The sequence below is a fragment of the Heptranchias perlo genome, chromosome 31 (assembly GCF_035084215.1).
Source record: "Heptranchias perlo isolate sHepPer1 chromosome 31, sHepPer1.hap1, whole genome shotgun sequence".
NCBI lineage: Eukaryota > Metazoa > Chordata > Chondrichthyes > Hexanchiformes > Hexanchidae > Heptranchias > Heptranchias perlo.
Window position 1 is genome coordinate 35,831,114 of NC_090355.1, and position 19,691 is coordinate 35,850,804.

At 48.0% G+C, this 19,691-nt stretch overlaps 1 protein-coding gene and 3 non-coding genes across 4 annotated transcripts; all 4 read left to right on the forward strand.

Annotated features, from left to right (window-relative positions):
• The first annotated feature begins 6,682 nt into the window (after nucleotides 1–6,682).
• rpl7a (ribosomal protein L7a) lies at nucleotides 6,683–19,572 on the forward strand. Its single transcript, XM_067970002.1, has 8 exons — nucleotides 6,683–6,702; nucleotides 8,534–8,654; nucleotides 9,217–9,366; nucleotides 15,033–15,173; nucleotides 15,970–16,049; nucleotides 17,809–17,939; nucleotides 18,730–18,799; nucleotides 19,407–19,572. The coding sequence occupies exons 1-8, from the start codon at nucleotides 6,700–6,702 to the stop codon at nucleotides 19,509–19,511; spliced, it is 801 nt and encodes a 266-aa protein (XP_067826103.1). The 5' UTR covers nucleotides 6,683–6,699; the 3' UTR covers nucleotides 19,512–19,572.
• On the forward strand, nucleotides 14,877–14,954 carry LOC137300757 (small nucleolar RNA SNORD24). The gene has a single exon (XR_010958154.1). It is a non-coding gene; the product is annotated as a small nucleolar RNA SNORD24 (small nucleolar RNA).
• LOC137300755 (small nucleolar RNA SNORD36) lies at nucleotides 16,733–16,811 on the forward strand. Its single transcript, XR_010958152.1, has one exon. It is a non-coding gene; the product is annotated as a small nucleolar RNA SNORD36 (small nucleolar RNA).
• On the forward strand, nucleotides 18,581–18,653 carry LOC137300756 (small nucleolar RNA SNORD36). Its single transcript, XR_010958153.1, has one exon. It is a non-coding gene; the product is annotated as a small nucleolar RNA SNORD36 (small nucleolar RNA).
• Nucleotides 19,573–19,691: the final 119 nt, after the last annotated feature.

Below are 19,691 nucleotides of genomic sequence, written 5' to 3' on the forward strand. Positions count from 1 at the left end.
GGCGTGGACAACACTACAGTCGGCACACTCAGCTGCTCTGTAGTCCACCCTGACGAGTGGATGATCCACACTGAGGTAGTCCAGAATATCTTCAGGACTTGGGGGGTGACCAGATCGATCGACTTGCTCGTATCACCGGACAATCACCAATCTGCTCGAGGACCTCAGACAGTCAAGGTGGAGGCTGGGACAGTCTTTTGTTCTTTTGTTTCTGGATTCTGTTGCTCAGGGTTGCCTGATCTCCAGGATGCTCGAGAAAATTGCAGCAGATGGTGGTTCTGGTTAACCCTTTACTGACCTCACAAACCGTGCTTCTCAGAACCCCTGTGTTGAATGCTGCCAGTCTGACTTCAGGAGCCCACGGGAGAACGCCAAGTCATTTGAAGATTAAAGACGTCCCTACTTTTTTAGGGAATCTTTATGCTGCTTTCTGACATCCTCCACACACTGCTGGACACTGTCCAACTGGTACTCAGGGTGAGAAGGGTGGACCCTGCAAGGGAACAGAATCCGGCTCCCAGGACAAATAGGTCAAAGTGAGTGTGATTCATGGTGCTAATTGATGGCCTGGCTGTTGAGATGGAATGCCTATCAGATTAGGGTACACCAGCAACGTGCCATTCATGGGTAATACTCACTTTATCATGTCTGTCCTGGTCACTTAAGTCTCCGTTCCCCTACAAGTACCTCCATCCTCCTTGTCCTCAGTGCTACTTGGTTAGTCCCCAGCAGTGTGTGAAGAATGCCTGAATGACCACCAGCTCTCTTGTAAGCTGACCCTTTGTAAGCTGCTCCCTTGTAAGGTCCTCTTCATTCTCCAAGTAACTCGGCGTTTTCCACCCACCTGGTTGTCTCTTGGGTCTTGTGGGGAGTGTTTGGTTTGTGTCTTTTCCTCGTTCTGGGTTGCCTTTGGGTGTCAACAAACTGAGTTCTGGAGTGTGCTAAAAGTGAACACTGCACTGGAGCCGGGGAGGGAGGGGAAACATGTGGGAATGTTCTTCAAAGTTAGGACATCTAAAAATGTCTTAAAATGGAGGTCATGCCTGAAGAGATTGTTCCCCAGGAAATTATGCCGATGCTTCCCGATAATTAGGTCCCCATTCCCCCCATTCGGCCCATCAATGGTCAGGGGCTGATGTTTCATCCAATCACTGCTGGCTCAGTAACTAAATTCTAAACCACTGAGCACAGCACAGCCGAAAGGAATGGGATCAGATCCCAGTGAATTAAAGGAATGGGATCAGATCCCGGTGAATTAAAGGAATGGGATCAGATCCCGGTGAATTAAAGGATGTTACAGTTGGCACTTAAAAAAAAGACTGGGACAGTTTTTGTTCAAGCTGTAATGAGACAGAAGTGGAAATTCTGGACAAGCCTCCGACCGGTTTCAAGTCATCGTTGAATGTTCGGGGAGTGGCTGCTGGGACAGAGCTGGACTGGAGATCATTGGAGACCGGGCTCCGAGGCAGCTGTTCAGATGGTGTCTGCAGAGTGGAAGTGCAAAATCAATGGCCTTGTAATGCACGTCCTTATCAGGGTCGGAGTGATCCCCTGGACTAGTTTCCATTACCGAAGCAGGGGGTCGGAGAGGAATTTCCCAGATTTATCTTTTCCTAAATTGGTCTGGGTTTTTAATCTGGTTTCTCGCCTCTCCCAGAGATCACATGCTCTGGGGTGGGGTGGGGAGTGGATATCTTGTGATGCACAGGCTGGATGGACCAGTGGGTCTTTTCCTGCCTGTCATTTTTTGTCTCTTTTTTTAAGAGCAACATATTTCAACAACATAAATGTGAGAAGTTTAACATCTGGAAATAAACATGGAAGGAAAATTAACCAACATACTGTGTGTTTTGTGATTTGTGCACGGGTCATAGCAAGGAACAGAAAGGGGGAGAGATGAGTTCTCCGATGGGGAATTGCAGACTGGGGATTGTCCCTGGGCTCAGCTACTGACTGGGTGAACTCTCTGAGCCACACACCAGGAAGGGCCCAGAGACAATCCCCAGTCTGCACAAACAAACCTACAAAAGGGGCAAGTAAAGGCTAACAGGCCCATCCAGTGGACATTATAACCTCACACGCTGCTGTCCCACCTCTTAGTAACACTGTCTCATGGAACAGACAAAGAAAGGTGGCCAGTTCAGGAAAAACCTCTGGGCAATTGCTCTCCCGCTCCCTGAGGCTCCAGGAGACACATCACAATCTAAACTAACCACCAACTCCCTGTAACTGGCAATGTCCTCTCAGGAACTTGTCAAGTTCCCCTTTAAAGGACTGTAGTCACCCCACACTCCGCACATGTTGCGTACGTTTGTTCCACAGGGTGATGACTCTGTGAGAACTCATAGAATCAAACAGCACAGGAGGCCATTCAGCCCATCCTGCCTGTGCTGGCTCTTTGAAAGAACTCTCCAATTATTCCCACTCCCCTTGCTCTTTCCCCATAGCCCTGCAAATGTTTCCTTTTCAAGTATTTATCCAATTCCCTTTTGAAAGTTACACTGGATGGAATTCTATCACGTGATCCCCAAAGTTCCAGTAAGTAAATCGCCAAATCCCAGGTCAGTAAAAGCTGAATTTGGCCGATTCAGTCACCAAAGAACCAGTGGCTCTTTCAAAATCCCCGGTCACAGCAAGGAACACTCCAAAGTGTGACTAAACAAAAAGGTTGTGAATTGGTACAAAAAAATACCGGGGGGAAGGGGTTGGGTTGGTGGGGGGGGTGAAGAATTGAGAGTTGGGGAACAAGTCGAGACTGACATCCTCACCCAACCATGTATTCAGAGGCAGAGTTGTGTTTAGTGTTTCCAACTCTCCAGAATTGTCCTGCAGTCTCCAGGAATTAAAAATTAATCTCCTGGACACTGTTGTGAACAACCCAGGAAATAAATCATAGGGATATTAATAAAAGATGTGTTTCTAATCCATTTTCTTTGAACACTTTTGTTTATTAGTTATAAAAATATTGGAGATGGGGGAAAAAAGGCTGTTTGACCGGGCGGGGTATTTGGAGGCAGGAGGTCATGTGATGAAACCTCCAGGAATATGTCCAGCCAGAGTTGGTAACCCCAGATGTGTGACTCGTGCCATTTATATATTATGACAAAATAAAATAAGAATAGTATGAATTGATAATTAATGGGAGCACAAAAACAAACGTGGAGAATGTGAACGCAGTTCAATATTCACTGACTACCGAGGCAGAAGTGGGTCTAAATAACAGTTTAATGAACAGAAAGGCTGCACATTAATGGCACAGGAATTAACTTGGGATGTAACGGGCCAGAATTTGCTGTCAAAATAATGGCGAGGCTGATGGAGCTCACCGTTATTTCTGCGTAAATGGTACAGCAACTTCGGGCGAGGGGCAAATGCGCGGTTAAACGCGGAAATCCAGAAGTTGCTGTCCGAGATGCGCTGCTCGTCCGTTAGCTTCGCGAAAACGGCATCGCGGTGTCTGCCTCACCTTTGAAATGCATCGAATGGCGTGAAGTTGCTGTATTTGTGCGGTAAATACGAACTAAACGCGCAACAGAAAGTTAAGTGAAGTTATTTCAAGTCTGAGTACCCGTTTAACAATGTGATAATTGTTAATTACTGCCAATCAACCTCTCTGGCACTGAAAATTAACTATTACAAGTGTGGCATCTCATTCCTTCATGTTTTAATTGTTGGTGGAGATTTAAAACATTTTAAATTTAAAATTAAAATTTTTAAAAACTTTTCCTTTCTGTCTCTTTTTTCTCTCTCTCTTAATCCAATCGTTCTGTCTGTCTCTTTATTTGTCTTTCTGAACCTGATTTAACATTAAATCCACCCACTCTAATTTACACTTCCTTCTCAGTCCTCCTTCTGTTTATTTCTCAACCCTTCACTCTGATCGGTTAAGGAGATACCCAGTAGCACAATTCAATTTTAACTTATGCCCTCCAATTTCTCAGTGGTATCCAAAGGAAAGAGTTTGTATTTCTATGGCGCCTTTCAGGAACTCATGACGTCCCAAATGACGGCAGCCAATTTGCGCACAGCAAGATCCCACAAACAGCAATGAGCAAATGACCAGGTAATCTGTTTTAGTGATGTTGGTTGAGGGATAAATGTTGGGAGACTGGGAGAAATGCCCTGCTCTTGTTTGAAATATTGGCCATGGGATCTTTTACATCCACCCAAGAGGGCAGACGGGGCCTTGGTTTAACGTCTCATCTGAAAGACGGCACCTCCGACAGTGCAGCACCCCCTCTGTACTGCACTGGAGTGTCAGCCTGGATTACTAGATAATGTTCTACTGCTGAGCCATGGCAGACACCTGTATCCAACATCTGGACGATTTTAAAAGCACTGGTGATTGAACAAGAAAACGGAATGAGTTTCAAGAGGAACTAGACAGGTTCATACCAACAAATGGGATTCAGGGTTATTGGAAATGCACCAAGGGAATACTGTGGATAGGTGGGCTAGATGGGCCAAAGGTCTTCTCCTGCCTGAAACTGTTATTATGTCACCCAACTGGTTCACTAATGTCCTTTAGGGGAGGCAACCTGCCGTCCTTACCCAGTCTGGGCCTATATGTGACTCCAGCCCCCACACCAATGTGGCTGACTCTTAATTGCCCTCTGAAGTGGCCAGCAAACCCCTCAGTTGTATCAAACCCGCTACACTGCGGAGGTTCAAGAAGAAAGCCCAACACCACTTTCTCAGGGCCACTAAGGTCGCCAATTAATGCCGGCCTTGCCATTGACGCCCACATCCTGCGAATTAATTTTTAAAAAATTACGGACTGCATGATTCCCTGTGTTCAGTTTCAGGCGACAGACTTTATAAAAAGAAGAGCTATTACACAGACTTTCCTATTGCCAGTTTAAAGATTAAACACCATGGAAAAATGCAAGATAGTCTAACCTACGTAAACTGACCCCACCTTTAAGAGCTTCCTTCACTTATGGACAACATTTGTGCAAATAACAGGGAAGAAATCTGCCTCAGGCTGTGGCGTAAAACGGGCGATTTTACACTCCGCCCGATTATACACTCCGCCCGATTTTACACTCCGCCCGATTTTACACTCCGCCCGATTTTACACTCCGCCCGATTATACACTCCGCCCGATTATACACTCCGCCCGATTATACACTCCGCCCGATTATACACTCCGCCCGATTTTCTTTTCCATTAAAGTCAAAAATCAAAATCGTATCTCTGATTCGCCATCGCCTGTTTTATACTATTGTCCAAGACCAATTTCTACCCCACAGTGGGGGTGAAATCGGTCTCCACTCATCGGGCTCGTTCCTAAATCAGCGGCCCCTTCTACACCGCAGCAGAATGGAAAACCTGGTGTAGTGTAAAACGGGCTGGTGATTAGCGATGAGCTCATTTAGTGCAGCCAGTGTAGGCCAGTTTCATTCCCACAGTACGTTAACATTTATAACAACATCTTGCATTCATATAGTGCCTTTAATATAGTAAAAACGTCCCAAGATGCTTCACAGGAGTGATTGTCAAACAAAATTTGACACAAGCCAAATAATGAGATATTAGGTAGGTGACCAAAAGCTTGGTCAAAGAGGGAGGTGCAGGGCACCCTCAAGAATAGAAGAAAAAACAAGTGATTCAGGAAGTAGTGATTAGGTGATGCTAAGGATGGATTTTAAAACCCTGGATAATACAGCAGGCTAGGAAGACCAGGGAGATCATGTGATGTCGAGCTTCGGTTTTAAAACATTACATACATAGAATTACAGCATAGAAACAGGCCATTCGGCGTTTATGCTCCACACGAGCCTCCTCCCTCCCCTCTTCATCTCACCCTATCAGCATATCCTTCTATTCCTTTATCCCACATGTACTTATCCAGCTTCCCCTTAAATGCACCAATGATGCACATTGTAGGATGATGGGAAAACTGAGGGGATTGGAAAAAACAATGGACGGAGAAATATGGGAGGGTCAATTGGTGCTGATTCAGAATAAATCTCCTTCTCTCTCTTCAAACACACTTGTATTGTGCACAATTCTGGGCACCACACTTTAGGAAGGATGTGAAGGCCCTCGAGAGGGTGTAGAGGGGATTTACTAGAATGGTACCGGGGATGAGGGATTTCAGTTATGTAAAGATTGAAGAGGCAGGGGTTGTTCTCCTTAGAACAGAGAGGGTTAAGGGGAGATTTTATCGAGGTGTTCAAAATCATGAGGAGTTTTGATAGAGTAAACAAGGAGAAACTGCTTCCAGTGGCAGAAGGGTCGGTAACCAGAGGACACAGATTTAAGGTAATTGGCAAAAGAACCAGAGGGGAGATGAGGAAACATTTTTTTACGCAGCGAGTTGCTCTGATCTGGAATGCGCTGCCTGAAAGGGCGGTGGAAGCAGATTCAATAATAACTTTCAAAAGGGAATTGGATAAATACTTGAAAGGGAGAAAATTGCAGGGCTATGGGGAAAGAGCAGGGGAATGGGACTAATTGGATAGATCTTTCAAAGAGCCGGCACAGGCACGACGGGCCGAATGGCCTCCTCCTGTGCTGTAAGAGTCCAGCTTATGGACACTGACCCTTTTAATTCTGTTTCTGTTGCACATTTGTGGCAAGTACTGCCCCTTTAAATTCAAATCTCGCCGCGGCCTCCTCAACTCTCGCGAGAATCCCCGCTGCTTATAAGCATTACCCAGCGGGCCCCGCGCTCTCTCTCTGCCATTTTCCGCCATGGTGAGTCCGCGGCCCGCGGCCCCAATCCGCCTCCATCCGCCGCCATCCGAGCGCTGAGGCCCCGCTACTGCCCCCACCGCCCATCGGCAGGCCTCCCTCTCCACATACAACCCGCAATTCGGGTGCGATGATACCCCGGATCCCCGGGGGGTGAGGGAGTTACCGGCGGGGCGATGTCGCGGCTTCAGGGCCTGTGCTTCCCGGAGATCAGACCGGCCTCTCCTACATCGAGTCGGCTGACCCGGGGGAGAGTTGCAGCTGCCGGCGTCGCCCGATACCCGGATTCACCGCGCCGCGCCAGGCCCGCGCTTCAGTGCCGTAATGAGGGAGGGTCAGTACTGAGGGAGCGCCGCACTGTCGGAGGGTCAGTACTGAGGGAGCGCCGCACTGTCAGAGGGTCAGTACTGAGGGAGCGCCGCACTGTCGGAGGGTCAGTACTGAGGGAGCGCCGCACTGTCAGAGGGTCAGTACTGAGGGAGCGCCGCACTGTCGGAGGGTCAGTACTGAGGGAGCGCCGCATTGTCGGAGGGTCAGTACTGAGGGAGCGCCGCACTGTCGGAGGGTCAGTACTGAGGGAGCGCCGCACTGTCGGAGGTGCCGTCTTTCGGATGAGATGTTAAACCGAGGCCCCGTCTGCCGTTCCAACAACAACTCCCATTAATACAGTTTCTTTAATGTAGTAAAATGTCCCAAGGAGCTTCACAGGAGCGTAAATCAGACAAAATTTGACATTGAGCCACATAAGGAGATATTAGGACAGGTGACCAAAAGCTCGGACAAAGAGGGAGGTTTTAAGGAGCGTCTTAAAGGAGGAGAGAGAGACAGAGAGGTTTAGGGAGGGAATTCCAGAGCTTAGGGCCCCGGCAGCTGAAGGCACGGCCGCCAATGGTGGAGCGATGGAAATCGGGGGATGAACAAGAGGCCAGAATTGGAGGAGCGCAGAGATCTCGGAGGGTTGTAGGGCCGGAGGAGGTTACAGAGAGGGGGAGGGGGGGCGAGGGCCACGGAGGGGATTTGAGAAGAAGGATGAGAATTTTAAAATCGAGACATTCCCGGACCGGGAGCCAACGTAGGTCAATGAGCACAGGGGGTGATGGGAGAACGGGACTTGGTGTGAGTTAGGATACAGGGGGGAGAGTTTTGAATGAGCTGAAGTTTATGGAGGGTGGGGTGAGGTCACAGATCAGCCATGATCTCATTGAATGGCGGAACAGGCTTAAGGGGCTAAATGGCGTCCTGTTCCTATGGCAGGCTGGCCAGGTGAGTATTGGAATAGTCTAGTCTGGAGGTAACAAAGGTTAAGAACGAGGGTTTCAGGAGCAGATGGGCTGAGGCGGCCGATATTATGGAGATGGCTACAGGTGGTCTTGGAGAGGATATGGGGTCAGTGCGAATGGCAAGCAGATGTAAAAGATTCCCATGACACGTTGGAAGAGCAACACTGGAGTTCTTCCCCGTGTCCTGGGCCAATATTTATCCCTCAACTAACATCACTAAAACAGATGTTTGTGGGTCGTTTCCTACATTGCAACAGTGACTACACTGGGAAAAGTACTTAATTGGCTGTAAAGGGCTTTGGGACGTCCTGTGGATGTGTATGGTGCTATATAAATACAAGTTCTTTTATCTCAGCAGTGGTGGCCCTAGCAAATTGGGCAAAGGCCTCTGGCTTTGCTGCTGTGTGCATGCACCCCTCTCGCTGGGAGCCGATGGTAAAAGGCTGACAGGAGTTGTGTGTCTGAGTGGGTGTTTGGGGCAGTGAAGGGGTGGGTTTTGGGTGACAGTGAGCTGTGTTGTGCCCTCATTAATTTGTGACTTCTGTCTTTTGCAGCCCAAAGGGAAGAAAGCGAAGGGGAAGAAGGTTGCTCCGGCCCCTTCTGTTGTGAGGAAGCATGAGGTTAAAAAGGTCGTGAACCCTCTGTTTGAGAAGAGACCCAAGAACTTTGGGATCGGTGAGTTCTGGAACCAATCAGTAGTCTGACACTGCAGTGAGCAGGATTCAGGTGTGAATCAGGAGCTGTACCAGCGCAGAAAGCTTTGCTCAGTATTGAAGTTACTGTTTTAAAAACAGGAAGTTTGATCAGTCGGGGCCAGTGTTGCCACTAGACTTATTTATCCTGTCCACACCAGTGCTGTGAATCCCACTTTATTTGATACTAATGATCATCGTTCAGAACTCATGGCACCAATTCAGAGTATTTTCCCAATGTCCTGGGCAACGATCTTCCCTCAACCCGTGACCCCAAAAGCTAAATGAACCGGTCGTTCATTTCGTTGCTGATTGCCGGATCTTGCTGTGTACAAAATGGCTGCTGCGTTTGTGGCTGCAGTCACAGCATTTCAGTATAAACCAAAAGCAAAAAACTTGCAGGTGTTGGAAACTCCCAGCATCTGTGGAGAGTGCAGAAGTCCCCATTCTTCAGGAATTTGTTGTGAGAGAAACACTTTGAGGTGCTCCTTTTTCTAAATGATGGGGTGCCTGGCGCTCGTTTACTGTTCCGATTCTCTTCGCAGGTCAAGATATCCAGCCCAAACGGGACCTGACGAGGTTTGTGAAATGGCCACGGTACATCCGGCTTCAGCGGCAGAGGTCCATCCTGTACAAACGCCTGAAGGTGCCTCCGGCCATCCATCAGTTCACTCAGGCCTTGGACAGACAAACCGGTGGGTCTTGGTGTTACAGGAAGCTTCAGTATTGGGGGGGGCGTCCCACCCACTGTTTAATTGGGTCTTGGTTACTGTTCTCGGGATAAGACCATAAGAGATAGGAGTAGGCCATTCGACCCCTCAAGCCTACTCCGCCATTTAATGAGATCATTGCTGATCTGATTTTTACCTCAACTCCACTTTCCCGCCCTTTCCCCATATCCTTTGACTCCCTTGCTGATCAAAAATTTGTCTAACTCAGCCTTGAATGTATTCAATGACTTGGCCTCCACAGCTTTTTGGGGTAAAGAATTCCAAAGATTCATGACCCTCTGGGAGAAGAAATTCCTCCTTATTTCAGTCTTAAACGGGTGACCCCTTATTCTGAGACTATGCCCCCTAGTTTTAGATTCCCCCATGAGGGGTAACATCCTCTCAGCATCTACCCTATCGAGTCCCCTCAGAATCTTGTATGTTTCAATAAGATCTCCTCTCATTCTTCTAAACTCCAATGAGTATAGACCCAACCTGTTCAATCTTTCCTCATAAGACAACCCTTCCATACCCAGAATCAACCTAGTGAACCTTCTCTGAACTGCCTCCAATGCAAGTATGTCCTTCCTTAAATAAGGGCACCAGAACTGTACGCAGTACTCCAGGTGTGGTCTCACCAGCACCCTGTACAGTTGTAGCATGACTTCCCTGCTTTTATACTCCATCCCCCTCGAAATAAAGGCCAATATTCCGTTTGCCTTCCGGATTACCTGCTGCACCGTATGTTGACTTTTTGTGTTTCATGTACGAGGACACCCAGATCCTCCATTCAAATAATATTTTGCTTTTTTATTTTTCCTTCCAAAGTGGATGACTTCACATTTTCCCACATTATATTCCATCTGCTAAATTTTTGCCCATTCGCTTAACCTGTCAATATCCCTTTGCAGACACTTTGTGTCCTCATCGCAACTTGCTTTTCCACCTATCATCAGCAAATTTGGCCACAAGACACTCTGTTCCTTTATCCAAGTCATTGATATATATTGTAAATAGCTGAGGCCCCAGCACTGATCCCTGCGGCACCCCACTAGTTACAGATTGCCATTTTGAAAATGACCCTTTTATCCCGACTCTTTGTTTTTTGTTAGTTAGCCAATCCTCTATCCATCCCAACACCATGAGCTCTTATCTTGTGCTGTAATCTTTTATGTGGCACCTTATCGAATGCCTTTTGGAATCCAAATATACTGCATCCATTGGTTCCCCATTATCCACCCTGCCCGTTACTTTCTCAAAGAACTCTAATAAATTTGTCAGACATGATTTCCCCTTCATAAAACCATGTTGACTCTCCTTGATTGTATTATGAGTCTCCAAATGTCCCGCTGCTACTTCCTTAATAATGGATTCTAGCATTTTCCCAATGACAGGTGTTAGGCTAACTGGTCTATCGTTACCTGCTTTCTGTCTCACTCCCTTCTTGAATAGGGGTGTTACGTTTGCGGTTGGTACCTTTCCAGAATCGAGTGAATTCTGGAAGATTACAACCAATGCATCCACTATCTCTAAGCCACTTTAAGACCCTCGGATGCAAGCCATCAGATCCAGGGGACTTGTCAGCATTTAGACCCATTAGTTTACCTAGTACTTTTTCTCTTGCCCCCTTGTTGCCTCTAGGACATACTGCTGTTGAAAACTATCCCAGACACACTCAAGAAATTCACTACCTTTCTGACAGTTGCTAGTCTGCTTTTCCCAATCTATGTGAAGGTTAAAGTCCCCCATTAAGACCACTATGCCTTTGTTACATGCTTGTCTAATCTCTGCATTTATACAATCCAGCACTTCAGAGCTACTGCCAGGGTCCTATACACAACTCCCACTATAGTCTTAGATCCTTTCCTATTTCTCATTTCAACCCATAAGGTCTCTGTTGGCTGCTTACCTCTCGTTATATCCTCCTATATCATCGAAGTGAGGTAAGCTCCTCCCCCTCTTCCATTTTCCCTATCTCTCCTGTAGACCTTACAACCTGGTATATTTAGTTCCCAATCCTGACCATCCTGCAGCCATGTCTCAGTAATAGCTATCATGTCATGTCCTCCAATTTGAATTTGTGCCTGTAGTTCATTTAATTTATTCCTTATACTCCGTGCGTTTGTATATAGAACTTAGTTGGGCCACACACCTCCTGAAATGTGCTATCCACGAAACTCTCAGCCTCGCGGATGCACTGCAGTGACACCAGCTGCAAGATCCGAAACCTGGAGCTTGAGCTCCACCAGCTGACGATACTTCCTGCACGTGCGGTTGTCCACGACACGGGAAGCGTTCTGGAGTTCCCACATGGCACAGGTCGTGCATTCCACGGGTCTGAGCTGCCCTGCCATCGATTTATTAGATTAACATCAACCAAGCATAACCAAATTAAGCCTTAAATACCGTTATTTTTGGTTTTGTTACTCTATTTAAGTCGTTTAATTTTAATGAGCTACCAGTAGTTTTACGTTATTTGATTTTAATTGAATTTTATCCAATTCCCTAACTCAGAAAAAAAAACTAATACTCACCAGCCGATCACCTACCTGCTGTCCTGTGATGTCAATCCTTGTTTTTTCACCGATTGCCTCTCTGCTGGGATGAAGCCTGTAGCTCCGCTCTGAGTGTAGGTAGGCCTTCAAGCCTGGGCCTTTAGTAGTGCTCCAGATTTAGCTAACGGCTTAACTGTGCGTGAACATCTATCCAATAGTGATCATAACATGATCGAGTTCAAGGTAGTGTTTGAAAGGGAAAAAAGTGAATCAGCTGCCAAGATTCTAGACTTGGGTAAGGCCGACTTCAATGGGATGAGACAGAGACTGTCCACGGTAAACTGGGCAAATCTGTTAATGGGTAAAACGACTGATGATCAGTGGGAAATGTTTAAAGAAACATTTAACGTGATACAGAACCGGTTTATACCCCTGAGGGGCAAGAACTCTACTTGCCTAAAAAAACAGCCATGGACAACTAAAGGGGTAAGGGACAGTATAAGACATAAGGAAAGGGCATACAAAAAGGCAAAAAATGGCACAGATCCTGGCGAATGGGAAAGATATAAAGATCAACAAAGGGTCACAAAACTGATAGTAAGAGCTACAAAGAGAGAGTATGAAAAGAAACTTGCAAGGGATATCAAAACCAATACGAAGAACTTTTATAGTTATGTTAGGAAAAAGAGGGTGGTCAGGAGCAGTGTTGGCCCCTTAAAAACTGAAAGTGGGGATATTGTCATTGACAATGGGGAAATGGCGGACATGTTGAACAATTATGTCAGTATTTACAGTAGAAAAAGAGGATAGCATGCCGGAAATCCCAAGAAAACTAATATTGAATCGGGGACAGGGACTCAATAAAATTAACATAAGTAAAGCAACAGTAATGAAGAAAATAATAGCACTAAAGAGTGACAAATCCCCAGGATCAGATGGTTTCCATCCCAGGGTTTTAAAGGAAGTAGGTGAGCACATTGCAGATGCCCTAACTATAATCTTTCAAAGTTCTCTAGATTCAGGAACCGTCCCTCTAGATTGGAAAATTGCACGTTACTCTGATTTTTTAAGAAAGGAGAGGGAAACCAGGGAATTATAGACCAGTTAGCCTAACATCTGTTGTGGGGAAAATGCTGGAGTCTGTAATTAAGGATAGGGTGACTGAACACCTCGAGAATTTTCAGTTAATCAGAGAGAGCCAGCATGGATTTGGAAAAATTAGGTCGTGCCTGACAAACCTGATTGAATTTTTTGAAGAGGTAACTAAAGTAGTGGATAGGGCAATGTCAATGGATGTTATTTATATGGACTTCCAGAAGGCATTTGATAAAGTCCCACGTAAGAGACTGTTAGCTAAGCTAGAAGCCCATCTAATCGAGGGAAAAGTACAGACTTGGTTAGGAAGTTGGCTGAGCGAAAGGCGACAGAGAGTAGGGATAATGGGTAGGTACTCACATTGGCAGGATGTGACTAGTGGAGTCCCGCAGGGATCTGTCTTGGGGCCTCAATTATTCACAATATTTATTAACGACTTAGATGAAGGCATAGAAAGTCTCATATCTAAGTTTGCCGATGACACAAAGATTGGTGGCATTGTAAGCAGTGTAGATGAAAACATAAAGTTACAAAGCGATATTGATAGATTAGGTGATTGGGCAAAACTGGCAAATGGAATTCAATGTAGGCAAATGTGAGGTCATCCACTTTGGACCAAAAAAGGATAGAACAGGGTACTTTCTAAATGGTTAAAAACAGTGGATGTCCAAAGGGACTTAGGGGTTCAGGTACATAGATCATTGACGTGTCATGAACAGGTGCAGAAAATAATCAATAAGGCTAATGGAATGCTGGCCTTTATATCTAGAGGACTGGAGTACAAGGGGGCAGAAGTTATGCTGCAGCTATACAAAACCCTGGTTAGACCGCACCTGGAGTACTGTGAGCAGTTCTGGGCACCGCACCTTTGGAAGGACATTGGCCTTGGCGGGAGTGCAGCGTAGGTTTACTAGAATGATACCCGGTCTTCAAGGGTTAAGTTACGAGGAGAGATTACATAAATTGAGGTTGTATTCTCTGGAGTTTCGAAGGTTAAGGAGTGATCTGATCGAAGTTTATAAGATATTAAGGGGAACAGATAGGGTGGATAGAGAGAAACTATTTCCGCTGGTTGGGGATTCTAGGAGTAGGGGGCACAGTCTAAAAATTAGAGCCAGACCTTTCAGGAGTGAGATTAGAAAACATTTCTACACACAAAGGGTGGTAGAAGTTTGGAACTCTCTTCCGCAAACGGCAATTGATGCTAGCTCAATTGTTAATTTTAAATGTGAGATAGATAGCTTTTTGGCAACCAAAGGTATTAAGGGATATGGGCCAAAGGCAGGTATATGGAGTTAGATCACAGATCAGCAATGATCTTATCAAATGGTGGAGTGGGCTCAAGGGGCTGAATGGCCTACTCCTGTTCCTATGTTCTAGTGATAGTGACTTTTTCTCTGGGGATATCAGATGAACGGAGCTCTGTGTCCCTGCTAGCTGCAGAGATTGTCCTTTTTATACCAGGGGAGGTTTCCCAAGCTTGTGGAGGGGTGTCTTGTGGTTTGCTGGGCGATTTGCCCTTAGCTACGTTGGGTGAAGAAACACAAATTATTAATTACAGTCCAAACCATCTGATTTAACCTGCAGTTTCTTCAGCCGGGTGCTGTGTGAGCCTCCGCTGTCTCGGTTAAATCCAATACCCCGAATGACGGCAGTGCTGGCTGTTAAGTGGAGCCGGAAACTGCTGGAAATAAGCGGCAGGTCAGTCAGCGTTTGGCCTGCGCCGTGTTTCCAGCATCTCTCGTTCCTGTGCTTGCAGTTCTATCTGTGTGGTGTTTGTTCGTGGTCACTAATTTAATACATGTGATCAGTTTGCAGTGTTTGGGATTGGGCCATTGGTCACCCATGAAACACTAGCCTGTTGCTGTGCTGGTCGGTTCCTTGCTGGGGAGGGGTTCCGGAGGCTGCAGATGATGTGAACAGAATATTTGCTATCTGAGGTCAGCGGATGACAAGCCTTCAACCACCAAGATCGCTGATGCACTCCGACCCCACCACCACTACGTCAGCTCCGCGACTCCGAGCTACAGCTCCAGTAACACTGCCTCCTTCTGTTCGCAGCCACCCAGCTCTTCAAACTGGCCCATAAGTACAGGCCCGAGACCAAACAGGAGAAGAAGCAGAGGCTGCTGGCCCGCGCTGAGCAGAAAGCAGCCGGGAAGGCAGACGCTCCAACCAAGAGGCCCGCAGTTCTCCGATCAGGTGGGTGTGTGTTTACGCCGTTCGATTGGTGGGTGTGCGTTTATGCAGTTCTCCAGGTGGACGGGTGTGTGTTTACGCAGTTCTCTGGGTGGGTGGGTGTTTACGCGGTTCAGTCCGCTCCTATTTAACCCTTAATGGGCCCTGTAGGGGAAGTGACTCGGGGGTTTCCATCTTGTCTGAGCTAAAAGAGGTCAGTGAGGTTTGAGGTGTGTGTGTATTGATTACAGGTAACCTGTACCCTGTCCTGTAAGTGTGTGTGTACCTGTACTCTCGGGTGACCTGGTGTGCGGTGCAGTGGTGCTGTTGATTCAGGATTCAGGTTTGCCTGTTCCTTCACGAGCCGCAGCCCTTCGGCTCTGTGCTTTATCATCTTCGCTCTGAATGAAATAACTCTTTCCTCCGGTGAGGGGGTGCAGTCTTTTAAAATTACAGCTAGGCCGTTCAGGGGTGATGTCAGGAAGCATTTCTTAACACAAAGGGGAGAGAAAATCTGGAACACACTCCCCCAAAAAGGCTGTGGATGCTGGGGGTCAATTGGAGCTTTCAAGACTGAGATCGATAGATTTTTGTTGGATATCAAGGGATATGAAGCAACGGTGGGTAAATAGAGTTGAGATACAGATCAACCGTGATCTGATTGAATGGCAGATCAGGCTCGAGCGGCTGAATGGCCTCCTGTTCTAAATTTGACGATATTGATTCAATTGATTGTTCGGGTTGGGCTGGGCTGGATAGGTTCCTCTCCCTCTCCCCAAGCCCAGCACTGACACTTTGTCTTTACACACTTTGTACGTAGGTGTGAACACTGTCACCACTCTGGTGGAGAGTAAGAAGGCTCAGTTGGTGATCATCGCACACGACGTTGATCCCATTGAGGTAAGAAACCTTTGGGCAGATCGACCGGTCGTTCCGGGGACCCTGAGTCTAACTACCGACTGCGGACCGATCCCAGGCGGCTCGAACAACGCTGCAGGGCTTCTCTCCCCGAGCGAGTTTGGTGACTCTCAGCCTTGAGCGACAACAGATCTCCTTTCGCTGCATTTCACTGTAGATATGTGTAGAAGGAGACTCCCCTCACATGGGCAGTTGTGACAGAGTTGACTGCCTCCCCTGCTTTTCACCCACTATGTCCTGTACCAGCACAGGAAGATCCCATTTCTCCTTCCCCTCTGGATCTGAGGATTCAGTCAGCTCCCAGGACGGCTCAGATATAACAACGGGAGAGTGAGGCGGGGAGGCTGTTTCGGAGTCACGCTGAGTCTACTGCGATTGGCTGTGTGTCTGATTTAAACACTTGGATTAAATACCCACAGGATCCTGGAAACAGTCCTGCACGATGTTGAGGGGTGGGGGGGTAATGAATCTTTATCCTCCCTGAGCCACGCATCAGTGTCTAGGCGAGGTACCCCCTCCCAGTGCCACAATTCACCGGCTTGGGGTGCTTGGAGTTGGTGTGTCTCCCACGTGCGGCAGGGGCTGTGGGCTGGGGTGGGAGTTGGAAGGCGGGCAGTCTGGGGTAGTGTGTCTCCCTCCCGCGCACGGTACAGGCCTGGCTCATGTTGCGATGATGTTTTTGAATTTCTTCACCTGAAGCTCAACATGTAGCGAAGAAACACGAGCTTTTTAACCCTGAGCAACAGCCGAGGCCGCGCCTGTATCGGGATCCGAGGGGTGTTCAGTGACGTGTAACTATGTATTCGTGTAGGAGGCTGTTCCCATGGCTCCTTCCCAAACCCCTCCCCACGGCTGACTGGCCATGCTTGCTCCCTCCATCGATTGGGAGTGAAAGGCGGGGACCCTGAGCCAGGTGAGGCAGCGAGTCTGTTGAGAGCAGGCGGGCTGCCCAGTGTGGACACCTGACGGTATGAACCACCCACTGGACATGTGGTTCTCTCTGTTGTTCACTCTGCCCAGCTGGTGCTTTAAGCTGCTGAGTGATAAATGTTTCAGTATCTAAATACCAGCAGATTAATGGGAGAGAGATGCTCGAACTGAGACCAGAAATTGTGGAGATCTCGATACAAAGAGCCTAGCCTCCCATCTGGAACCTCTGAAAAGCTGGGTCTTGGGCACTTTTTGTGGGAGCACAGTCGTCTGTCTTGAATCAGATGGTACTGCACACCCTGTGTTACTGCTATATGGTACTGTCATCCAAAACTCGCACCAAGTCCCGTTCACCCATCGCCCCCTGTGCTCACTGACCTACATTGGCTCCCGGTCCGGCAACGCCTCGAATTTAAAATTCTCATCCTTGTTTTCAAATCCCTCCATGGTCTCGCCCCTCCCTATCTCTGTAACCTCCTCCAGCCCTACAACCCTCCGAGATCTCTGCGCTCCTCCAATTCTTGTGCATCCCTGATTTTCATCGCCCCACCATTGGCGGCCGTGCCTTCAGCTGCCTGGGCCCTAAGCTCTGGAATTCCCTCCCTAAACCTCTCCGCCTCTCTACACCCCTCTCCTTTCAGATGCTCCTTAAAACCTCCCTCTTTGACCACCTGTCCTAATATCTCCTTATGTTTCAAATGTTTGTTTGATAATTGCTCCTGTGAAGCGCCTTGGGACATTTTACTGTGTTAAAAGTGCTATATAAATGCAAGTTGATGTTTATCTGTGTGTTTGTGATGTTCCCCCTCAGCTGGTTGTGTTCCTGCCTGCCCTGTGCCGTAAGATGGGGGTCCCTTACTGCATCGTCAAAGGCAAAGCCAGACTGGGGCGCTTGGTGCACAGAAAGACCGCTACCTGCCTCGCCTTCGCACAGGTTAACCCGTGAGTACCCTGCTGGTAAACTGAGTGTCAAACGATCGCCTGGTTTGTGGGGGAGGGGGCCGTGGTCTGTGTACGGTCACACGGAGTCTGGAGCCGGCATTAAGCTGGTGTATCACTGTTAGAGGGTGTTAGTCACCGTTCCATCAGCCACTTAAACCACTTGTTCCCTTCATGCTGAGGTTTATTGAAACACTGGGACGATCCCAGCTTGTTTTCCCTACCAGTGGGTGAACAATTGAGGGACTCCTGCACAGTGATGGGGAAGAGCAGTTCAGAGCGCTGTCCTATAGCCAGAGACGACCGGTTAGCATTTTCAGCCACTCTAGAATCAGCGTCCAGTGATTCCCGTTGGACGGTGCACAGAGTGTTGGGCGAGGGCAGAATTGGGTTCGGCTGTGATGCCCCTGCAGTTGAATACCACATTGCCAATCACTGTCCAGGCTGCCGTGTGAAGATTGGGCATCACACCAGAGGTGTTCTTAGCCTACTGGGAACCGATGCCTTTTGGAGTTGGGGGCGGGTGGGTGTGACTATCTTAAAGCCACTCGTTCATCGTGGAGTGTTGTAATGTGCTGAGGAGCAGGTAGAGGGGTAGCTGTCCCGGTTTATCCCTGTAGCCAGTTTGAAGAGTTGAACCGAATCTGCGATGATGAACAATGAATTTCTTCACCTGAATGACCGTGTGGCATTTTGAGCTTTTTAACCCTGAGCAGTCGGTTCTCCTCAACACCGCCCCTGACCTCCCGAGACCCGGCACTACAGCGAGCAATAACCTGTTCCCTTTCTGCAGTGAGGATAAGGGGGCGATCGCCAAGCTGATCGAGGCCGTGCGGACAAACTACAACGACCGATTCGATGAGGTATGATTCCCGACCCTCTCCTGTTAACTCGATGAATGATGTAGCAGCTTCATGCTGAGATGGGGAGGGAGGTGCTCCGAGGGTCCCAGTGGTTCTTTGTGGTCGCCTATAATCGATGAGGCGGGGTGGGCAGTAGTAATGTCGAGTTACTTGAACTGGAAATAACCATCAAGAGGGATGGGGGAGGAGGCGGCAGGCACTTGAATGGGGGGGGGGGGGGGGCGATGATTGGCGACACATCAGGAGTCCCCGAGTGTAACGAGAGAGTAATTGAGGATGCCGTGCTGTCTGGGGTCTTCGGGGAGGGGGGAAATGTTTGACAGGCTCATGTCCAGCAACTGTGTCTGGACTCTGAGCAACTGCAGGCCGATTAGCTCCATTGTGTCGCACGGTGCTGATTCCATGAGAAGCAGAGGGTGAAGCCAGTAGGAGTTCTCGATTTAAACCATCGCACGGGCGGGCTGGGGGAGGGGATAGTGAGGGAGCTGTCAGCATGACCTGGGCGGATTGTGAATGCAAGTGGAGTCTGTGTTGAGCTGCGGGATTGTTACTGACTGGGGGGTTGGGTTAAGCTTTAACTGATCTGATCTTTCTCTCTCTCTCCCAGATCCGTCGTCACTGGGGGGGTGGAATTCTGGGCCCCAAATCCGTGGCTCGCATTGTGAAGCTGGAGAAGGCCAAGGCCAAGGAGCTGGCCACCAAACTGGGCTAAATCCGAGCGCACTCTGCCGGTTGTACATAAAAATAAACAAAACTAATTGTATTTTAAAGAACTGCACCTCATTTTTGAATCAGAGCGTTTCCCCGCTTGAATGATTCAAGCTTATTCTGCAAAACAATCCCCCCTGAGCTCACATCGGTGTCCTGGTTGGTTTCTGCTAATGCTAGTTAC

Bases quoted from the DNA above. Each gene is read 5' to 3' on its own strand.
- rpl7a (XM_067970002.1), top strand. The intron at 8,655-9,216 runs GTGAGTTCTGGA...TTCTCTTCGCAG, and splicing joins ACCCAAGAACTTTGGGATCG to GTCAAGATATCCAGCCCAAA. The intron at 17,940-18,729 runs GTGAGTACCCTG...CCCTTTCTGCAG, and splicing joins GCCTTCGCACAGGTTAACCC to TGAGGATAAGGGGGCGATCG.